At 39.9% G+C, this 20,601-nt stretch overlaps 1 protein-coding gene across 32 annotated transcripts in view; it reads right to left on the minus strand.

Annotated features, from left to right (window-relative positions):
* NRXN3 (neurexin 3) overlaps positions 1-20,601 on the minus strand; it is a 1,027,863-nt gene that overhangs the window by 569,242 nt on the left and 438,020 nt on the right. For all 32 annotated transcript variants that reach the window (XR_011324711.1, XR_011324710.1, XM_069783753.1 and 29 more), the window contains one exon: positions 4,838-4,957. Coding sequence is in view for 30 of the 32 variants with exons in the window: in XM_069783753.1 (XP_069639854.1) it covers positions 4,838-4,957 (120 nt within the window). In the remaining 2 variants the exon portion in view is untranslated. The remainder of the gene's footprint in view (positions 1-4,837; positions 4,958-20,601) is intronic.

Here is a 20,601-nt window from a genome sequence, read left to right on the forward strand (position 1 = left end):
AGTGATGAACTGTGAAAGATATGACTTCAAGTGACTTATCCAGCTTTCCATAGGAACTCCAAAGTAGAGAAGTCAATTCCTCTGGGCTGTATTCACATGCCTTACATAGAGGTCCCTTTCAATTTTTTAACCATACCATGTCTCATTCACTACAGACTTTTCAAAGAGGATCTTAAAAACAAGCGCCTCCTTTAATACAAAGACCTATGCCAATCCCTTTGCTGTATTGCCCTTTCTTAATGTAAGCAGAGAAGCAAAGCTCCTGTGGAAAAAGGAGAGCAGCAGCAAATATGAAATCAAACAACATTAAAATTCATACTAACACAGACCTATCTACTTTCAACTTTTCCCTACTTTTACATGTTTCTCTACTTAACCTTCTAGTATGTTGCTAATATAATTACCGCACAGGTAAAGTGCTTTGTTTTAGAAGGTTTTCCAAAGGAAACAGCCACACGCTACCTGTTGGTCCCTCTGCCTCCAACAACATTTTAACATGCTGTTCTTTTAAACCTGATTGAATTTGACCAGAAGGGTCAAAAATATTTAAATTCATACTAGTTTTGTGAAAAATTGACACCTGGATAAAGACCCAAGTAAGTGTTTCCAGTGTGCTATAGACAGACAAAAGTTAGCAATAATACCCTCTTTGATTGCATCTGCTAATTGCTTAGCATATATACACAACTCTTGACTAGTCACTGCAAGAGGTATTTCTGAGTCATTGGGATTGTATCTGGGAGTCACACTGATCACCATAGCTGAGTCCAGGACAGACTCCTCTTTTAATTCCCCCAGGTCGCATCAACCGGGACTTACAAGCTTTCTCATATTCTGTGCTATCTCCTGAAATCTCTTAGCGTTTCTCATCTAAACAGTTCCCAAGCGTTAAAATAACAAACAAACAAACAAAAGATATATTGATAGGCCTTTTGAGACTTTTCCTACTATTCACAACATATTCTTTTTTCTGTTGGGGACAGAATGAAAGCTGAAAACATTTACAGGACACTTGGATGATAAATCCTGGCTTGTGGTGTACGAAGAGTCAGATTAAACGAACCGATGGTCTCTTTCTTGCTTAGGTCTTCTTGAAACACTGGAATATTCTTAACTCACCTCTCATGATCATGTACAAAGTGCAATTTTTCAGCTTATACTTTGTCCAAATGTGATCCAAGTTTTTGCAAAGACAGCAAACAAGCACAGTTGTTATTAGAGAAAATGTTTTCAAGTATCTATTCCAAATACAACGAGAAAATATTATGCAAAGCAATTTATTTTTTCACTTATTCCTTATTTTAGCAGTGAATCTAAATTTAAAGAAAATTATAAAAAGACCATCGACATGGAAAGCTTTAACCCAAGCAGATGCAGCTGGACAAACTTACAAGCAGCTGAAGAGTCACATATTTCTGACTCTTCAGAATTCAAGTGTCAGTACCAATGCAAATGTTTTAAATCTTGAAACAGTTCTTTTCCAGAAATATTTTAGTTTGAAAAGTGCCAGTTCACAGGAATTGAAACTGTATATGAGACAGTTTGTTTAGACAAACCATGTCACTTCCACTACTGTGATTGTTAGGGGCTGTTTCAGTTTAGTGTTAGCAAATGAAAATTTCTGATTTTTCCAAACCAGAAGAATTTCATTTTCTTAAAAATAAAATAAAATTTAAAGAAAACACTTTAAAAAGAAATCCCACTTCTTTATTTCGAAAGATTAGAAAAATAAACTGTAGAGATGTCAAGGACTAAGAGCAAGAAAACTCCTCTCCTTAACTCTTCTACTCTTAGATAAATGCAAAGAAGTTGTTGCCAGAGTAGGAAAGAAAAGCCAGGCTTGTGAAATCTAGAGTACACTGGAACAGGGAACGCAAATATAGGGGCCATTAGAAATGGAGTGAGGGAGGATGGAAGAGATGAACCCAGAATTTTAGAAAAGGTGAAAAATGAGAAAACTGGGAGTGGCTTAAGAGAAATAGGCCAGTGATAGCAGTGGCAGTGCAGAAAGTTAGTAGTTCAGTGAAAAGCTGAAAAGGACATGACAATACAAGACCAGAATCAGGACAGAGATGCATTTTCTTAAGAAATCATGGAGTGAAATCCAGTATTTTCTGATCTCATTAGCTGTCAGCCTCACCTGCAGAGTTCTCCTCTAATTCCTCCACTGTGCTCTGTAGAGTATTGTAACTATTACAGCAATCAGCAGCACTTCAGTTCAAATGGTAGCAGATAGAAAAAATTCCAGCCTCCACTGTGGTATTTGGGTGCTAGCAATATGTAGGGAGGAATATGACTGCTATATTTGTGTCTCATTTATCACTGATGTTCTGACGTGGAGGGGGGGTAATGGGGGAGGAGGGTTTTGTGATTAAGCAGCAAAATGCTGTCCAAAGGAAATGGATTCTGTCTCTCCCTTAGATGTCCTGCAGGAAGCCAAGTCAGCCACTTCATTACCAATTTTTCACAGGTGGTCATTAATTGTCTAGACCTAATTCTCCAAGTAGCAGGGTTGAGCTAATTTACAGGATCCAATTTACAGACATGCTGAATATTTATGCATGCAAATGACTGAAAAAATCATGCCAAATTGGTACCAAATACATCCAACTTTAATCTGGTGCCTTGTTTCCAAACCTGTAAAACGGGAAAAAGACACCTACTCACTTCATACAACAGAGATGTGGGAATAAATCCAGTTACAGCTTCTTAGTTCTGCATAAACATATTGATGAGTGGCACACAACACACACACAAAAAAAGGGCAAAACAACAGCTCTATATTTAGAGCAAAATTTAGTTGGCATGCATTGTTCCAAACAAGCAATAAGAAAGAAGGCAGCAATCAAATAGGCTGTTTATTTTTACTGGGAGCCCAATTTAGACTTCTGATCTATTTGTAAAGACAGCAAAAATCCTGTGGAAAAATCTATGTGACCACATCATTGAAGACTATCATCTGCCCAAGGAAGTGGGATGCAGATTGCATAGAAAATCTTAACTCTGGCTTTTCTGACTTTGCCATGATAGCATTCTTTTAACAGATATATTTAGCTGTAATGCATCTTTAATTATGTAATTCATATACATGTACATATGCACATCCTATTTTAGTATAGGACTGTATCATTATTATTTATAAACTCAGTTTCATGGAAAAGAGACTTCAAAAAAACCAGATGGCTTTTTGGGGATTGAGTTGGTAATGCAGAGAGTGCCACCTCATGGTGCTTGCTAAAAAAGCATATCCAGAAGAATTGTTCTTAAATGCAGAAATAAATAGGATTAAATATTTAACAGCATGCTTCACTAATTCAGAAAGTTCCTTCTTAAATAAAATTTCATTTTCCTACAAGCTAATGTTGACTCAGCCTCCACCAGTTCCAGCAAGGAAAGGGAAAGACTCTTTCATATGCTTATGGTTCTCTCTTTCAAATTCTCAGCCTATATAGCACAGCATATATTTACTTCAGAGGGAAAAATATCTATCAAGTAATTTTCCTGCAAACCCCCTCCTTTGGGCTTATTTCAAAATCCTGACTCACAGCTTTCCAAATAATCTAATTACCACATTACTAAAAATTAATTGCATTCACACAGTAGAAAAGAACTTTTTGCAGAGATAGGATATAGTATCCTGGCACTGCATACGGCAGCCCTTCCTTCTAGTTGCCTTCCGAGTAGAAGCTACTCAGAAGAAAGGACATCAGCATTTGGCAAACCAACATGGGTCACAACTAAATGAACGTATCCATATCAGTGTTGCATCCAGGGTTACTGTTCTTTGTGATTCTATTATCAGCCTTCAGACTGCAAGTGTTTTCCTCAAAATCCATTTCCTACAGTTATATACAGCTATGAAAATTTTAGACCTTCAAAAAAAGAAAAATAAGTTTCTGGCTCTTGCAGATGTGGGAAAATGGACCAGAAAAGTATCACCTCTGAAATTTTGTAATGAAAAAAAGATCAATCTAAAATACCTTGATCATTTCAATGCAAATCTCGTAATGTGGGAGACACCAGCTTTCGTGAGTGATTGATCTTTTCTTCCCCACTTCAACTATATTTCTCTACAAAAAGAAGCAGGAGCTTAAAAAGCTGTCACAAAATGCGGGGGGGGGGGGGGGGAAACACAAAAAAAACCCTGACAGACCTATACATTATGATATGATATACTCTGGTGAGTTAGGGTCCTCCCTAACCTCTGAAACAAAGTTGGGAACAAACTAACAAACTGCTCTATTTGTTTTTCCTTCTGGATGGCTCTGAGCCATGAGCACAGGAACTTGGAAAAAAACAAAACAAACCAAACAAAAAAACAACAGCAGAGACAGGAATCCATATTCTCTAACACATCTATCAAACACAGGTTTACCATCAAGGAAAAGTTTGTGCAGAGGAAAGGTTTAGAAAGCCTTGGTTTTGATTCTACAGCATTGGAAACTGCCACATTTGCAGCTCACGAATGAGGCATACTCACACTGTACTCCAAACAGAGCCTGGCACAAGAGAGAATGCTGCTTAGCACCTCTGCATTCTTGGGCATGTGCAAGCTCATCTGTCCCCTAATCCCTCAATTCATATAGTCATAGTTGTCACAGAAGTTTCCAGTGCTGACTAAGAACAGTCTCTCAAAACCAAACATGTATGTTTTCAACATAATAACACTAAATATACAAGTAACAGGAAGGAAAAGAAAAAAAAACAAAAAAAAACAAAAAACAAAAACAAAGAAGAGATACACACAAGAACAGGGAGAATGGATGTAATGGCAAAGAAGAGACTGGGAACAGAGATACAAATATAATGACAAAAATTACTCATATATCACACTTACCCTCAGCAACATCATCATCCACCATGAGCTTGAGGCTCTTTCCTCGCCGAACTACCCGAACAGTGTGCCACTCATTGTCATTGAGTTTCTGCCCAGCATAAAGAGTTTCAGGTCCCTTGCCTGGGGATGGTGATAGGTACAACAGTTAAAGCCAGACCCCCAATTGGTTTAGTATTTGCTCAATGGGAAAAGCCACCAAAATCAACCTGGTGTGATACAGACTAGTAGATTATGTAGGTGTATTATGACCTGTAATCAACCCTCACACCTACACCTGCCTAGCTCAGAGGGAAGTCAGGGTCACAAACTCTTCCACTCGGTGAAGTGCCTTCCTCCACAGAGCCCAGAGGTCACTTGCATTCAAAACAGGGGTAGAAATCTCTCTTGTGCTACAGTATTCATTTCCAAACACTATACTGTATGGGGCACTGCAGTATTAGAAAAGCAAGCTGGTGATACAAATGTCTCTAGAGTGGAGCCATTACAGCAGAATTTTGCTCTCCTAAGAATCTGGATTTACAACAGCCCCAAGGTGCTTGGGATTATTTTCAAAGTTAATCACACTAGTCTCTCAACACTTAGGTATCGAACACCAGGCTGGTTTCAGTCTTTCAGTCTCAAAAAAGAAAAAAAAACAAAACAAAACAGTCACACCCACAAAAAAACACCACCCAACACAAAACCTCAAACACCCTCCCCATAATAATAATAATAGTAATTTATTTTAATTTAAAACCATAGAAAGACAACCACTCATGAACCTGGCTGATTGCTCTAAGGTTCTCTGGCAAAGCAGCCTGGCTATAAGGTGCTTACTTCGCCCCCTGAATTACACGTCAAAAGGGAAAGAGGAGCCCTCTTCTTCTCCAAAAGGTAAAACCACAGTTGCCCTTGCAAACAATGCTCCTGGGAAAACAGCATTAGTGCTACCTGTATTTGTCCAGTTTTGCTGCTCACCCATCAGAGTTGACAGGCAATTACTTAAAACATTAATTGTTCAGATTACAGGACTGGAATACCTCATTCATGTCAAATGGTAAGTGAAATTGAATAATGGTGTGTGTTAATTAAAAGCATCTATGCTCATTTCAGTACAGTACTAGAGTGTTTTTTGACACAGGTGTATCGGAGAAATGAAGAATAAGGACAGCAGAACTTGTTGCACATCAGGTCTGGGCCCGTTGGCCAAAATGGCAAAAGGGGAACCCAAGAGAGAAAAAGCAAGACACATTGAACATATTAAGAGACAGGACAGGACAGGCACTGCTACAGCTCAGCTTACTGCACTGGTAAAACTAATGTCAGATATGCAGATTATTTCTTTATGTTTGTTCAACACAAGCAAATAAATTTTTTTATTCAGATAGCCCATGAATAGCATTTACTTTGACCAGCTTTCAATGGACTGGTTATGTAACAGAATAAAAGGTTGTACATGTCTTCAAGCGAAACTCTGCACGAGGGGATACACCCACTCAGATCTGTGTCATGGTGTGGACTAACAAGTAGGAGTAGCATATTTCATAGTGAGACAGAATTGAAGGAAGGCGTAGGAAAAATATCCAGGGACTTTACATAGTCCACAATATGCACACTGCCTAATTAGCAACATTACTGTAACTGCTTCTTACTGAGGGGGAACATGGGCAAAGAAGGTGGTGTCTCTTTTAGCTAGAATATAACATGTAGCAGGGGAATCCTATGGAAAGAGACCAAACTAAAATGATTATTCTGTTACTCTCCTTAAAGGATCATGCAGTTCACATAAATAAAAGAGGAGTTTAATACCCTTTCAAATAAAGCCCATTGCTAGACAATTTTACCACGGAGCAGGAGGAAAAAAAAACCATTTTTCTACAGTGACCTGAAAAATAAAAGTGTCATTCTTGGATTAAAAGGATGGGGAGTCATATATTGCTGTTACAGAGAATATCTCCTTAACAGGAGAAACCTGTAACCTCTGCAGTTCCTCACCTACGTGCCAAAGTCACACTGCACCACGAATGTAAATCCAGCCATACAATGCAGCTAGATCATGGCTGGAAAGCTTAAGCTTTTTGGAACCAGACAAGCAAAACTCTATTAAACAGAGTCCAAGAAAGTTATGCTAGATTTACATCAGTGAGCAAGTACATTTTATCCCAGAGCACATATCACAAAATGTTGTCTCTGAATGGCCAGCAAAATTATTGCTTACATCAAAATATACTGCATCAGTTACTACAGATCCACACACTTCCCACATAGGAAGGTAAAGGAATTTATCTGGACCTGTGCATTTTTAATGCCACCTGAAAGCACCCAGGGGGAAGGGGCTGCAAATACTTTTTAAAAAAACCCAAAACTTTTCCACAGGTCTAGAGCTATGGAGGGCCATCTCTCTCTCAGCCAAGAGAAATAGGTGCACTGACTTTGTTCAGCTGACGACACTTTCTGTGCAGCAGCCCTTGGTTCAACATGGTTGATTAACTCAAAGTTTCTGAGCCTCTAGTTCCCACTTTTCAACCCCGGCCTGACAAAATAAGGGTCAGCCAAAACAAGCTGGTTTGGCTTGTCACTGCTAGCTGGATGGCCGCTGTAACACTTTCAAAACAAAACTGTGACACCAACAGAAGTTATCCGACTAGATTCTCAGAAAATCTGTCAGCTTAACCAAGCTTAACCAAGTCACAAATAAGTGGAAAGTTTCAGCTTTCCAACTTCTTTTTCCAAGTGAATAAGTTTGTCTACAAATGAGATTGCTATTTAGAAGTAAATAGTTAATAGTTTGGGCTAATAAATTTGAAAATTAAGCACTGCAGATATAAATTATTCCATGTTATCCAAGTCCATGTCTTGATCAGCCAATTTAATATTTTATCAGTAGGAAAAAAAAGGTAAGGGGGGAGTTTTTAATACTTTTTTTTCACTCACAAGTCTGTATTTTGTATGCAACAATGGGCATTGGCTTCTCTTGGTAGGGTTACCCAAATAACACTACATACAAAAATTCAATACGTGAGCATACTCAAGAGCATTCAGATAAGTTTTTCAAACCAGACATATTTGAGTTTAAAAAAAGTGCTAAACAAACTCTATTTAAATTGTTTTTTTTTCCAAATGCTTTCAAGACATTTGCACAGCAGGTGGGTTGACCTGAAAAGCAGCAAAATTGTGACCCCATTTTTCATTTGCACACTGTCCATTAACTGCTGCTCCCTGTGTAAGCTCCTACTGAATTCCAAGTGGTTCCAGGAACTATGTATAGAGGGACTCCCACAACTGGATGCTAAACTTCATTTCATTGAGCATGATTATTACATGTGCTGTTAATATAGAGACACTCACGTGTGATCAATTTTGAAAAGACAACTTGAAGACTCCTAATCCAACAGTTGCAGATGCTGGGGAGAATAGAAAGGAAGTGGGCCACATGTAGCAGAAGGATAATGCTCTCCCTAAGTACCATCTCCTACCCAGTAAGACATTTCTGTGGTCTTACAGCTAAACACACAGAACCAAGTGTTTAAGACCAAAGTTGGTGAGGTTTTTGTTGTTTTGTAGGGTTGGGTTTTTTCCCCCTCCTTTCAAGCTATCTGCACCTTCATCGCCTTTCAACTAGGATAATACAGATGTAGGAGAAAGCAAAGCAGGTGGTTAGCTGGACAGAGAAAAAAGTCAAAGATGTCTATCTTCCCTTTGTGCAACAGGTTTTTTATGATAAAAGACAAGGAAAGACAAGGAACTCTTGCAGCAAGATTATGAGCTGGGTGTCTGGAAACACTATCTATAATACCTTGGATGAGATGGCAGTTGGGCATTAGGTAATTTTTGCAATTTATTTAAGAGTGAGAAGAGTAAAAGACAACATAACAGGAAAAAGAATAAGGAAGTTCCTACTGTAGCAATTCCTTAATAGTTAAGCTGCCAGAGCATGACTCCTACTGGTATCTCTGGCTTTCTTGGTCATTCTATCCCCCTTCCTAATGTCCTCTGTGGAACTGTATATCATATCATACAGAATTGATCACTACCTCTCATTTTCAAACTGAAATGAGGCAGACTAGTACATATTCCTGTGGTGCTTTGCAGTGGCAAACACTACTTAATCAGAAGAAAAAATATCTCTCTCAGGCATCCCCATATTCTGCACATTAGCTGAGCTGCAGTTCGGGCTTCTTGAGAAAGTATTACATGAGTCAGCTGCAGCAACTCCTCCTCATGCTCTCATGAATCCTTTGACACCTACTCAAAACTTGTTTTTTATGAACAATATGTACACAACTAGTATATCCCTTCAAACATGGAAGAACTCCACCCAATCTGCCCAGGATGTCCCAATTATTATCTCTATATCAAAGGTACACTGCTGCTAATTAATAGCTTGGCCCAAATAGACTATATAAAACTGCCAAGAATAGACATGCCAAAGTATAAAGAATGAAAGAGTAGTTCATGCCTTCTAAAAATGCGAAGTTGCTTTCCATCTGGCCCCCAAGAACTCGCTCATTTAGAACAAACAACTGGTTAGAGGGATGCAGTTAAAACAATAGCTCTGAAAACACCAGCTGTAATCCATGCTCAGTGGTTAACAGCACAGAATTTCTGTCCTATGAAAGTCAAAGCAGAAAGAGGGTTAATCCCCTCACCTGCTCCTCACAGGTGGATCAAAGTGTGCTTTTACCCTTGGTGCAGGCTGTCATTATCTGATCCATTTATATGATTAAAATGACCTTCATGAAACCAGGCTATCTTCATTATTGCATATCTTATCCAACATTACAGAAGAGGTCAAACGTTCAAGTTCACAGAACGGCAGAAGAGACAATCAGAAAGGACATTGCCAGATTGATGAGAATGGAAAAGGCTCTTCCTCATTACAGTTACAATGATAAATAACCAGTGATACACTAATGCTTTTCAGAGAAGACCCTCAGTAACAATAAAAAGGTTTTATCTACTTTTTTCTTTTTAATTAAAATGCTCAGCTGCCATCTCAGCTTTGTTCAGTGGCAAGATGCATTTTTCCGTCTGTTTTATACAGGGTGAAATCCCTCAGGAATGTCAAAAGCACTGCAAGGCAGGGAGGGGCTGGGAAGGGGGGCAAGGGGGGGGGGCACTGGTTGGTTTTACTTACACTTTTACAAAATGACCAGAGTAGTTGTGATTCACTGTGAAAAACGTGTGTGCACAGATTTGTGAAACATGAGAACGAATCATGGGACAAGCTGGGTAGATTCTCTCAAAGCTTACAAACTGATCCACCCTATTTAGGTGTTATTCATGAATTCCCTAAAGAATATTCAGGTGTGACTAGTACAGCTGCAGAGCAGGATTCTTCATTGTAGCCCCAACAGTGTGGCACAGAGGAGGGAGGTTATGAAGCCAATGCCCCACCTGTTTTTCATCCCCAATTATATTAATGGTGCTTTGGAAGATAATTGTCTTATATATACAAACTGGATATTTAGTAATATACATGAAATAATTATGCATAGTTATGCAATACAGCAGATATTTTTGTAGCTGTTACCATATTAAACACAGAATTCTCTTTTCCATATATTGTCTTTTCACGAGACAGGCAGGAGATAGTCTAGGTCCAAAGATATTCAGCCCCAGTTTCTATAGGCAGATTTGAACAAGGCAGGGGAAGGAGGAAGAAATGGCTTTAAGGAAAGACCCTGCCAATTATTCAAATACCTTTATGGCTTCCTGATATATGGCAAGTTCCTACAAAGGACAGGGTGAATATCAAAACGTGAGCATGTCTCAAAAGCAGAGCTGGCAACTGCTCTGAAAACCTTCAGTATCTTTTGGTCTTGGTTGAATAAGTCAGTAGTGTAAATTTTGTTGAGTGTTTTCAGGCAGCACTAGTATGAACAAAGTGTTTTAAGAAGGTCTTTTTCTTCACCAGGATCCACTGTCCAACTCCAGGAGCATTGTTAATTGCTAGGAAACAACTAGCAATCCCAGGCTCTCAGTACACTGCAGACATTTATGTAGATATCCCAGTCAAATCAACACATATTCACATATCTACACATTTGTTTTGCTCATATACAGGTTTTGGAAGACCCCTTTTCAAGAAAATGTTAGCTGCCAACTAGGAATTAGCAGTTGCACTTCCCTACAGTCAATACCTTCATTGGGGACCTTACCTGCACCGACCTTTGGGTTTCCTCAAGGAACAGGATCACCTCCATGTACTACCCCACGTTAAACAAAACATAACATACACTTCTGAAACAAATGCTTTTAGCAGGGCTTACAGAAAAGTTATGTTTACAGCTTTACAGCATGGCTTCACTGGGAAATCAATAAAGTTGAGCATGATTTATACCAGCCTACCCAGAAGCAAAGTTTAATTATCTACAAAAAAAGCATACACAAAATCCTTTAAATACCCACAGAATCAATTAGCCTCACAAGTGCAAACAAGAATTCCCCCCTCTCCCAACAGCCAAACTAATCAAGTGCATGGAATTAACTCAGCAAATAAATGGAAAGTAACAAGACTACCCTACTAGTTCTCTCAGAAACATACCCCAGTCTCCCTATAAACTTGACAAAAAAATAAGTTAAGCTGGGTTTAAATATTAGGATACGATCTATTTCAAAATACCTTTACAAAAAAAGCGCGCTTATTTAAAAAATAAAACAAACTGTTCCTTGCTTTTGCTATAAATTTACATAGCACCATACTGAATGACTGTTGCTTTCATTTACGGACACCCTGGCCAATGGCTGTAATAAGACTCAACATGGATTCAGGCAGCATTCAACATTATTGCAGCTTGTTCATAAGATTCATAAAACTTAGTGCGGAAGTTATGTTATGTGTCTTTTACCTGATGCAAATATAATTTGTGATTAAGAACAAAAAAGAAGACAATCTGATTGCCTACATGGTACAGGTCACACTTGGCACAAATTGTACTTCTGTCTAGGTTTTTCCATCAAGGGCTGTGTCTTATTCTCTTTGTTTGCCTGAATTTCACTGCTGCTGAATTTTAACACTTTTACAGACTACATAACTATTGTGTATCTCTACATCTGAATGATTTTTAACAGACATCAGGAAAACATTTGTGCTAACAGAAAATTGATCCCCTCTAAAAAGCTTTAAATAGGAGATTACAATTTCAGTGAAAGGATGTTTCGGTTCTTCCAACTTAGAAAACATTCAAAATGTTTCAACTTCAAGGTAAATGAAAAAGTTTTCAACATTTAAAAAGAAAATTAAGTTTGTTATTATCTGTTCAAGAGATTATTCATTTTTAATGGTAATAGATAGTTTCCTATTTTTATTGAGAGAGCTATTTCCACTTTTAAGGAAAGGAATTTTATTTTATAATCACAACCAGCGGGGAGGTCAAAAAAAGACATGGAAGTATGAAAAAAAAATCAAGTATTCATGCTTTTAAAATTAAGATTTACAATAGTTTAATTAAATTAACTTCAAAGTGATTTCAGTCAGACTGTCTCTGCTTTTGTTTTTAGATAGGGCTGTCATATGAAACACTTCACATTGGCCAGAACATCATGTACTTCTGTTCCTAACAGATCAGGGCAACAAAAGCTTCGGCATAGGTATGAAGAACTGAGACACTACTATATTGTGACTCTTCCACAATTTGCCTAAGGAAATATTTGTACACACTAGATTTTCAGAGAGCAAAGCTCAAGAGAACTATTAGTGTAAGCAAGGCAGCAAGGCAAGCACAGGAGCAGCTGCTACTACATGGACTACAGAGAGCAGCCGCTAGAGGGAAACAATCCCATTCACTAAAGCTGCTACATAAGACAGTTTTATATAAGTACAAAGGAATTACAGTACTCAAAGTGTTGCTTTCCAGAGTTTCACCTGCCGATATATTTTGTTTTGAAGATGACTACACCTCAGTGATTAATAAAATAACTCTAGAACTTCAACCCAGATTCGCTCCCTTAATAGCAAATACCTGTTCGCTTCAGGTATGTTCATTTAACAGATGCAGTTTGCCACCCAAGAAATTAGTCTATGGCTCAAGAAACATGCAAAACCTCAAAGAGTTTTACCATAGGACAGAATTTTAAACCAATTATTACAGCAACAATTATGCACAGACTTTTACAGACCACAACAGTAATAAAGAGGTAATGAGATCCTATTTTAGAACAGCTTTACATTTTATTAGCTTTCCAGTGATGCAGTGCTAATCAAAGCAAGATGCAGGTGTGACAAAGCTAGAGATTTAATTCTTCTGTTTATTCCTGGGTAGATGTAATAGTACAGGTACCAAAACCAAACAGCTTCTCACTAATCACATCAACATATCTTACTTGAAACATAGATGGACTGTGCTACCAACAGTAAGACAACTGGAGTTTCTATTCCTGTTTAGTTTCAAATCTCAACATAAATGCTACAAGAGAATTAGTCATAATGATAGTGAGAAAAAGATGCTGGAGATGAGGCAGAGACAACTGGAGTGAGCCATACCATGTATCATACAGGCATGCATATAATGGCTGCCCATTGCCTGGACAAGATTCAAACTACTCATACATTTGATTCATGTTTTTTCTGCTCTGAGTCTCTAAACCAAGTACCCCCAAAAGTTCTTCACTTCTGTTATGTTAATAAGGAACTACATTAGAGCAGGCTGGAGAAGCCTTTATCATCCCATTTGGTGAGTCTTTTCATGCCCTAATTGCCTCTATTACTTCATTGGAAGGAATTATTTGAATTTTGGAATTACCTGGTTATTGTTGTAGAGTTTTTTTGTGGTGTGGTTTGGTTTGAGGGGGTTGTTTGTTTTGTGGGTTTGGGGTTTTTTTTGAAGTATTATAGCAGCTACTTCTCATCTAAGTCTGAAAAGCAAGATCAGAAGAAAGCAAGACAAATCAGTCGAGATGTGGCAATACAGTGCCTTACAGTAATCACAGATATACGTCTTTCCTGAAAGCATCACAGACCCCTTTCTAACAATAGGATAGCATCTTTGTCCCTCTCTTTCAGAACACAGAAAACAACAGCAAAGAAAGGGACTCCTCTTCCCAAAGACACATTTGACAGTTGAACAGACAGTTGAGTTGGAGGAAAAACCTGGATCTTTGAAGCTCCACTCCCAAATATTACATTAAAGAAAAAAAAAAAAAAAGTAGTTTAGGACACACTGCACAGTCCTCACTAAGAGCGCAGTATAAGAACAGAAGATAGTGCTGCTACCAACACTTCTTTACTCAGATACCAAGGGCAAAGACCAGTGGCATCACACATTCAGAGGACCTGAATTTCTCATTTAAGGTACCTTTCCTTAAAGGCACCTGAGTGCCTGAGGTGTTAAAAATGCACACAAAGTTATCTCCACGGTTGCTAGGACTATTATATGAACTAGCTGCAACCTCCTAAGAGCCTAACAGTCAGCATCACAGAAATTACATCCAACTATGATTACAAAACCAGCAGGATTCCAGTCTTCTGCAGGGGGTGCAAAGCACTGCATACACCCTTGAGGTTTAGTTCTCTTTTTACAATGCTACCTCCATTGTGAAGTTTGCCACTCTTTTTTCGATCTATGGTGCCAGTTGAGTAGTTTTTAAATTCTCCATTGCATATTAGCCAGTATTTGTAAGTCTACCAAGAACCCCATGTGTACTGGAAGGGAGAACATCAGATGCATGTAAGTCATACTATTTACAAATACAAACAGCAACCAAAATTTGCAAGTGGAGACCTTGTGGTTTCAGATGTTACTGGTAAACTGTGCATGCATAACTGGTAATGCATGTTGGTCCCCTTTGCCTGAACTGAGAAACTCTGGTGAGAAGGACAGTAAATGATACTTGGACCTACGTGCAAGAGTCTCTTTACTTTGCTTAAGAAGCTCTTGAGGAAGGATCAAACACTTCCACGGAATGCTTAGCACAAGATAGTGACCATGTGGCAACACAGATGATACCATCCTGACTGAAATTCCTCCTGATACATACCAATGCTCTATCTATGAAGTATTCTACCTGTTTAAGGTAAGCCACGTTTCAGTAATGACTATACATTTCCAGGTTGCACACCGGATAACAAGTATGACCAGTAAAAACACTTTTATGGGCAAGTTTGACTGAATTGACCTATACAAGGACTATAGACATAAGACAGTCTCTCCAAATGCCCCCTTGTCCTTTCTCTTCAAGCTATAAGTTAAACCCTTCTTTTTGGTTGCCATCCTCTAAGCCTTTCATAGAATCATAGAATCATTTAGGCTGGAAAAGACCTTCAAAATCATCAAGTCCAACCATCAACCATGCCCACTAAACCATGTCCTGAAGTACACCATCCACTCGCTTTTTGAATACCTCCAGGGATGGTGACTCAACCACTTCCCTGGGCATCCCATTCCAATGTTTGACAACCCTCTCAGTAAAAAAATTTTTCCTAATATCTAACCTAAATCTCCCTTGCCTCAGCTTAAGGCCATTTCCTCTTGTCCTATCTCCAGCCACCTGACAGAAGAGACCAACACCCACCTCACTACAACCCCCTTTCAGGTAGTTGTAGAGAGCAATAAGGTCTCCCCTCAGCCTCCTCTTTTCTAGACTAAACAGCCCCAGCTCCCTCAGCCGCTCCTCATAAGACTTGTGTTCTTTCAATTATATCTCACCATTTACAGAATTCCTCATTTTTCCAAGACACTACAATGCTAATGCATCCTCAAAATAAGGTTGGGGTATATTGCTGACAACTTTTTATGAGGCAGAAACTGGGACAAAGTTGTGTTGCCCAAAGCATCACACCAAAAGCTTGGTTCCTCTTGAATAAGTGTCTTCCTTTCCCTTTAGCGAACTTTGCAAAGCTGGATAAAACCTGATTGGAATTTGGAAGCCAGATCTGCACTGACTACTGACTTTACAGATTAAGACACATCCAGCAGCCAAGAAGCTGGTTAGAAATCTAGCTGCAAATAATTTGTTTAATGCCACTTAACCCTTCTATTTCCAAAAACCTCTCAGCAGTTCTTTTGCATACTCCCAAAAGAACTGGCACCCTGCTAGCAGAAACCCATCGGAGTCATAGCAACAAGATCTGTATCCACTGATTAAAGTCCTTCTCAGATGCTTTACAGACACCACCAAACTCCAGTCTACTGGTAGCACACACTGGTTCCTTTTACTTGAACTGAGAAACCCAGATGAGAAGGATGACAAGCGGTATGTAGACCTACATGCAAGATGCTCCTTATTTAGCTTAAAAGGAGCTATCAAGGATCACCTGCTTCTAGAAAGCTGAGAGATCAGCAGTGCAGACATAAGTAGAGTAAGTACAGTGGGGGATTTACAGATAAAGATGACATCCAAGGCAAATATTGAGAACTCCTTTAAAATTCAGATTTTAAAGTCACAGCTTTCGTGTCAGCTAAGGAGTATGCAAAAGAAAAAATGCCCTGGGAGAAGAAGGGGAGAAAATGATAAAGCTAAGCACATGTGGCTTTAAAACATATTCACACCTTTCTGCCCCCAGAGCTCCCAATGACAAACACTGTCTATTATCTCAACTGATGCTATGCCTCTTCTCAAACATACCTCCCTGAGTCACTCAATTTCATATGTATACCTTCATACAAATCCTGTATATTTCATACAACATCCACAGCTAATTCTAGCATCACTAAAAGTAGATAGGATTACATCAGAGAATTATTTGGAAGGAATCATCATGAAAGAGCCACAGACCAGGAGAAAGAAAACAGAAAGCCAGCAGATCTCTTCCCATCAGGAAGTAGACTTATTCCTGGAAAGGTACTACTAGTGTTTGGGGGTCTCCTTTTCTTGCCCAACACAGAGAAGTTAATGCTCACTTTAAAAAGACCAGAGCTCTGACAGCATTGTCAGAGTACAAATAATGAATTAAGCACAAGGAAGGGAAGCAGTGACTTTACAGCTCCCAAGATCAATTCACGCCCACACATGTTCATCGGCCATCTTGGTTACAAGGGTTATCAATTCTTATGCACCACACTTAAAATAGTAGTAGTAGCCAGAATTGTGAAGTTTCTAAAGAAGAAAAATAACCTAGTTATATTGGGATTAGGTATTAGTTCAAGCTGTTTCAGAGACATTTAAGCAATAAGGTGGTTTGACTATCAAGCAATAGTATATGTTGGCCTCTGGCTAAGTTGTAAAAACAGCACAATTTGATTAATGGCATGAGCTGGTCACAAACATCTCTCTGGGAGTTTCATTTCCTGCTGAAAGCTTACTGACAAACACACTTTGTTTTCCATCACAAGTCTGGAAAGACATCCTTTTGCTCCGAGAAAACATTACTTCTATGTTGCCTTTTAGAAGGCACACACAAAAAACTAACACAAAATCCCGACAGCATCTTTATTTCCTTCTCTGGTTGTCTGTTGGTGGAGGTAGTGGTCGTTGCAGGGTTGGGCAGATTATATGCACTTCTCTCCCTGCATGTTTTTCTCCATAATGTCTTTATATCTAGCTGGTGAACAGCTGGTGTGCTGCAATGTTGAGCAAACCAGTATTTCTCTCTTATTTCTGTCACTCACAAGAGCACTGTGAGAATTAATCCATGCATGTTTAGAAAGCACTCAGATCCTATGCTAAACAAATGCTGTAACACCACTAATATTTATATAGTCCATCCATCAGCAAATGTATTATTTAAAAACTATGACAGCAGCAGAATATTTACAGATTCTCTTTAAAACCTGGATCTATAGATTCTAGAATCAGTGCAAGATAAGCACCACAGTAACAAGAAGTTATCATCAAGTCTCGGGTGTCAATCAGTTGAGGAAAATAGTTTGCCAGACATAGCACCAGAGTGCTAACACGGGCCATGATACAGGTGATCAAGACTACTACATAGGGCAAGAGTCTTATGCTCTATACAGTTCCCTTGATTTCAAGGGCAGTAAGCACTGCTATCAAGAAGGGTTTTTGGTTGGGGGGTGCTGTTTTTTTTGTTTTGTTTATAAATGAAAAAGGCTAACGCACCTTAGGATGATTCACTAAGATTTGCAATCCCATTGCAGAATCAGTCAGGAAAAACAAATGCCATCACTTAGTTCATCACACCCCCAAGAACATTAATGGGGGAAGTAAGTGTTTGACTGATTATTCAAGGCAATAGCCAAGCCTGGAGAATGAGGATTAGACTTCAGAAGACTGTTATTCCCAAATCTTGAAAGTAGTCGTTCTTCAAGAATCAGGTTTTTATAGAAACAAATAAATACTTTCATCTGTAAGTGTCTATGTCCTGGTTTCAGCTGGGATGGAGTTAATTGTCTTCCTGGTAGCTGGTATAGTGCTATGTTCTGGGTTCAGTATGCGAAGAATGTTCATAACACACTGATGTTTTCAGTTATTGCTAAGTAGTGTTTAGTCTAAAGTCAAGGACTTTTCAGCTTCTCAAGCCCAGCCAGCAAGAAGGCTGGAGGGGCACAAGAAGTTGGCACAGGACACAGCCAGGGCAGCTGACCCAGACTGGCCAAAGGGGTATTCCATACTATGGGACATCATGTCTCATATATAAACTGGGGGGAGTGGGGGCAGAGGGATCGCTGCTTGGGGATTAATTGGGCATCAATGGGCAGGTGGTGAGCAACTGCATGGTGCATCACTTGTATATTCCACTCCTTTTATTATTGCTGTTGTCATTTTATTAGTGTTATCATTATCATTATTAGTTTCTTCTTTTCTGTTCTATTAAACCATTCTTATCTCAACCCAGGAGTTTTACTTCTTTTTCCCAATTTTCTCCCCCATCCCACTGGGTAGGGGGAAAGTGAGTGAGGGGCTGTGTGGTGCTTAGTTGCTGGCTGGGGTTAAACCATGACATGTATTAGTCTGATCTCACTAGGGTTTTCTAGAATAAAACACTGTGTAATACTCTGCAGGACCACAGGCCAAGTTTGGGGGGTTTTGTTTTGTTTTTTGATTTTTATAATCTGTATTGGTAATGAACGGTTTAGACACTGGTTCCTAAACTGCTCCCTCTCACTAGTTTGTGAGCTTATACCAAGTACAGCATTTCCAGCCAGCAGTCTGAGAAGGAGCTGGGTGGCCTGTACAAAACAGAGGGCCATGAAATTTTCCCCAGTCAACGGCCTGGCATTTATGACTGAATGGTTAAAGGAACCTTTAACACAGGAGAACGCTTAGTAAAATACTAATGCTTCAGATCTGCATGCTCTTCTCACGACTTGAGTCTTAACATCCGATTTCCCTACTGGTGACATCGGCTAGCAAAGCACTTCAGCGTCTAGAGGACAGCAACGACTTTGGCATCTACCCTGCCGCCCACCTAGCCCATACCAAAAGGTGAAAGGGAAAGAAAACAAAGAAGGAAACAAGCTTGAAACCAGGCCTACCCAGCTGCCCTTTGACCACCAACAACAAGCCACCCCAAACCAGCAAGAGCCCCAGCCCCGTGCCTTCTGACCATTGCACTCACACACGCCATCCCCGCTACCTCTTACCGCCCGGGCCCTCAGGCCCCCCCGCGTACCGCGGCCTCGCCTTTGCGGGAACGCCCTCCGCCGCTGACGGGGCGCTAGGACCCGCCCGCGGGGCATCGGCGGCCTCCGCTCCGCCCTGCCCTCTGGCGCCCTCTCGCGGCCGCCCGCAAGGCCCGCGGCCGCGAAGCTCCGGAGCGGCTCCGCCCAGGCTCCTCCCTCCGCCCCGCCCGAGGGCCCCGCGGGGCCGCGGCCGCCGGCAGCCCGGACTGGCCCCCCCGGCGCTGGCTATAGAGCGGCACCGGATTTTCTCTCTCTCTCTCCGCCCTTTCTGTTTTCCGGGAAGAGGAAGAACTCGGTTAAGTTCTGACCCTTTCTCACTGCGAAGGTTAATTAGCAGTATCTCCAACCGACAGCGGTTCAGTTTTCATAAACGCGGTCCGCATGAAGCGCACTGCGGCTTGATTTTCAGAGGTGCTGAACGGGAACTGTAAAGCACATCGCTCCGGAAGATCAGACGGAAAGGTACATAAATACAAAGTCTCGGTAAACGGCAAAGCACTGCTCTGTTTCGCCTCCAATTTGATAGGAAGCGAAGTATTTATAGATAATGTCATCTTTCATTCACTCCCAAGTCCAGTTTTAAAGTTGCTAAACGTTTGGATAATGCAAAGCATGCTTCATATCAAATAGGTAAATGAAGTTTTACCTGTAAGCCAAGCCTGCGGGCAACTGGGTCACTTTTAACATCGCTTAACGTCACTGTAGTAATTTCAAGCAGGTAGAGAGTAAAAGAAGTGCCAAGTACTACTGTGATGAGCTGGAATTAAAGGGTTTCTAGTTTCTCGTTCAACATAGCTAGCATCACAAAGCAAAACAGCTTCTAGTTTTATACTGACGCTGACTTTTAATGACGTGTCAAATGCAGGCACATAGTTTCATGCAAAGAACAATAAAAAGACTATTTGTATCAGAATACCAGTCTAGGACAGCCATCTGGATCAGCAAATTTAGTCTTTTATATTTATAGTCAACTAAGCAATAGCCACGAAATCAAAAATGATGCACAAAACATCTGCTCTTTCACCAACAGATAAAGAAATACCCCTTCAGCATATACACAAATGAAATGCAAAAAAGCACCTTTTCTGTGAATTTCCTCTTCTGTAAGCCACATCTGATTATCTACTGAATAATGCTATCTGACAGAATATAATACCATCTATATCAGATTATGACATTAAGGTGAATATTTATACTATATGCAAACACATGTGTGCAGAACAAGAATTGGACCACAGAGGTGCTGCCACGGCACAGATTGTA

Source organism: Haliaeetus albicilla, chromosome 5, assembly GCF_947461875.1.
Source record: "Haliaeetus albicilla chromosome 5, bHalAlb1.1, whole genome shotgun sequence".
In the NCBI taxonomy this organism is placed as follows: Eukaryota; Metazoa; Chordata; class Aves; order Accipitriformes; family Accipitridae; genus Haliaeetus; species Haliaeetus albicilla.